This window comes from Manacus vitellinus, unplaced genomic scaffold (genome assembly GCF_001715985.3).
Source record: "Manacus vitellinus isolate BGI_N305 unplaced genomic scaffold, ASM171598v3 scaffold_1_pilon, whole genome shotgun sequence".
Lineage (NCBI taxonomy): Eukaryota > Metazoa > Chordata > Aves > Passeriformes > Pipridae > Manacus > Manacus vitellinus.
The window spans coordinates 81,869-82,922 of NW_021939396.1; the positions used below are offsets into that span (position 1 = coordinate 81,869).

Below are 1,054 nucleotides of genomic sequence, written 5' to 3' on the forward strand. Positions count from 1 at the left end.
CCAAACCATCTCCTGTGTCCCCATCAGGATGAGGACAAAGGTTGGAGAGTTCATCCAAACCACCTCCAACAAGACCCAGGGAAGAGCCATGGGAGACAATGGTCCCATCAGGATGAAGACCAAGGTTGGAGAGATCATCCAAACCATCTCCTGTCCCCCCATCAGGACCAAGGTTGGAAAGATCACCCAAACCATCTCCTGTGTCCCCATCAGGACAAGGACCAAGGCTGGAGGGATGACCCAAACCACTTCCTATGTCCCCATCAGGATCAAGGTTGGAGAGATCTCCCAAACCACCTCCAACAACAAGACCCAGGCCAGAACCACCAGGGATGGAAATTTTAGGGCCAACCTACAGGGCCGATCCCAACACCGCCCCCGGATCAGGATTTACCGGGCGTCTGGAAGTTGAGGGCCACGAGTTGGCTCCCGCAGATCCACATGGGCAGTGGGTCGTAGTTGGAGGAGTCCAGGCGCTGTCCCTTGGGATAGATCCGGCTCAGCTGGCGCCGGTTGTACTGCAGGAATTTCTTGCCCTTGCTGCGGTTGGCGTATTTCTCCGCCTTGGTCTCCGGGAAGGACGACATGTCCCGGTAACACGCCTTGTCCGTGCCGATCTCTGGAAGAGCCGAGGGGACCATCGGCGGAGGACGTCGGTTCCACCGCCCGCCYCGGSCCSCSCYCATCCCSTYCCACATCCCGCTTTTCCGGCTCTTACTGTCCTCGTCGAACGGCACCGGGCGGCAGTAGACGACCAGCTCCGAGAGCTCCAGCGCGATCTTCTTCCGCCGCTCCATGATCTTCCCCTCCTGCATCTGCACGGGGAGAACGGGGCAAGGGTTCTTCCAGTGCCTTCCAGTTGGACCCAGTTGCTCCCAGTGTGTCCCAGGTTGGCTCCCAGCAAGGGCCCAGGAGCTCCGAGTAACCCCCAGTAAGGTTCTACTTCACACCCGCTGTAATCCCAGTCTATCCCAGTACAATCCCAGTGTGATCCTAGTTACTCCCACTGTGATCCCAGCTACTCCCAGTATGGTTCCAGTCACTCCCACTATAA

At 58.3% G+C, this 1,054-nt stretch overlaps 1 protein-coding gene across 1 annotated transcript in view; it reads right to left on the bottom strand.

Moving 5' to 3' along the window:
- LOC103765896 (1-phosphatidylinositol 4,5-bisphosphate phosphodiesterase gamma-1-like) overlaps positions 1 to 1,054 on the bottom strand; it is a 36,133-nt gene that overhangs the window by 8,255 nt on the left and 26,824 nt on the right. The window contains exons 19-20 of the mRNA XM_029959254.1: positions 719 to 815; positions 390 to 619 (exon numbers count right to left, since the gene is read on the bottom strand). Of these exons, the coding sequence (XP_029815114.1) occupies positions 390 to 619; positions 719 to 815 (327 nt within the window). The remainder of the gene's footprint in view (positions 1 to 389; positions 620 to 718; positions 816 to 1,054) is intronic.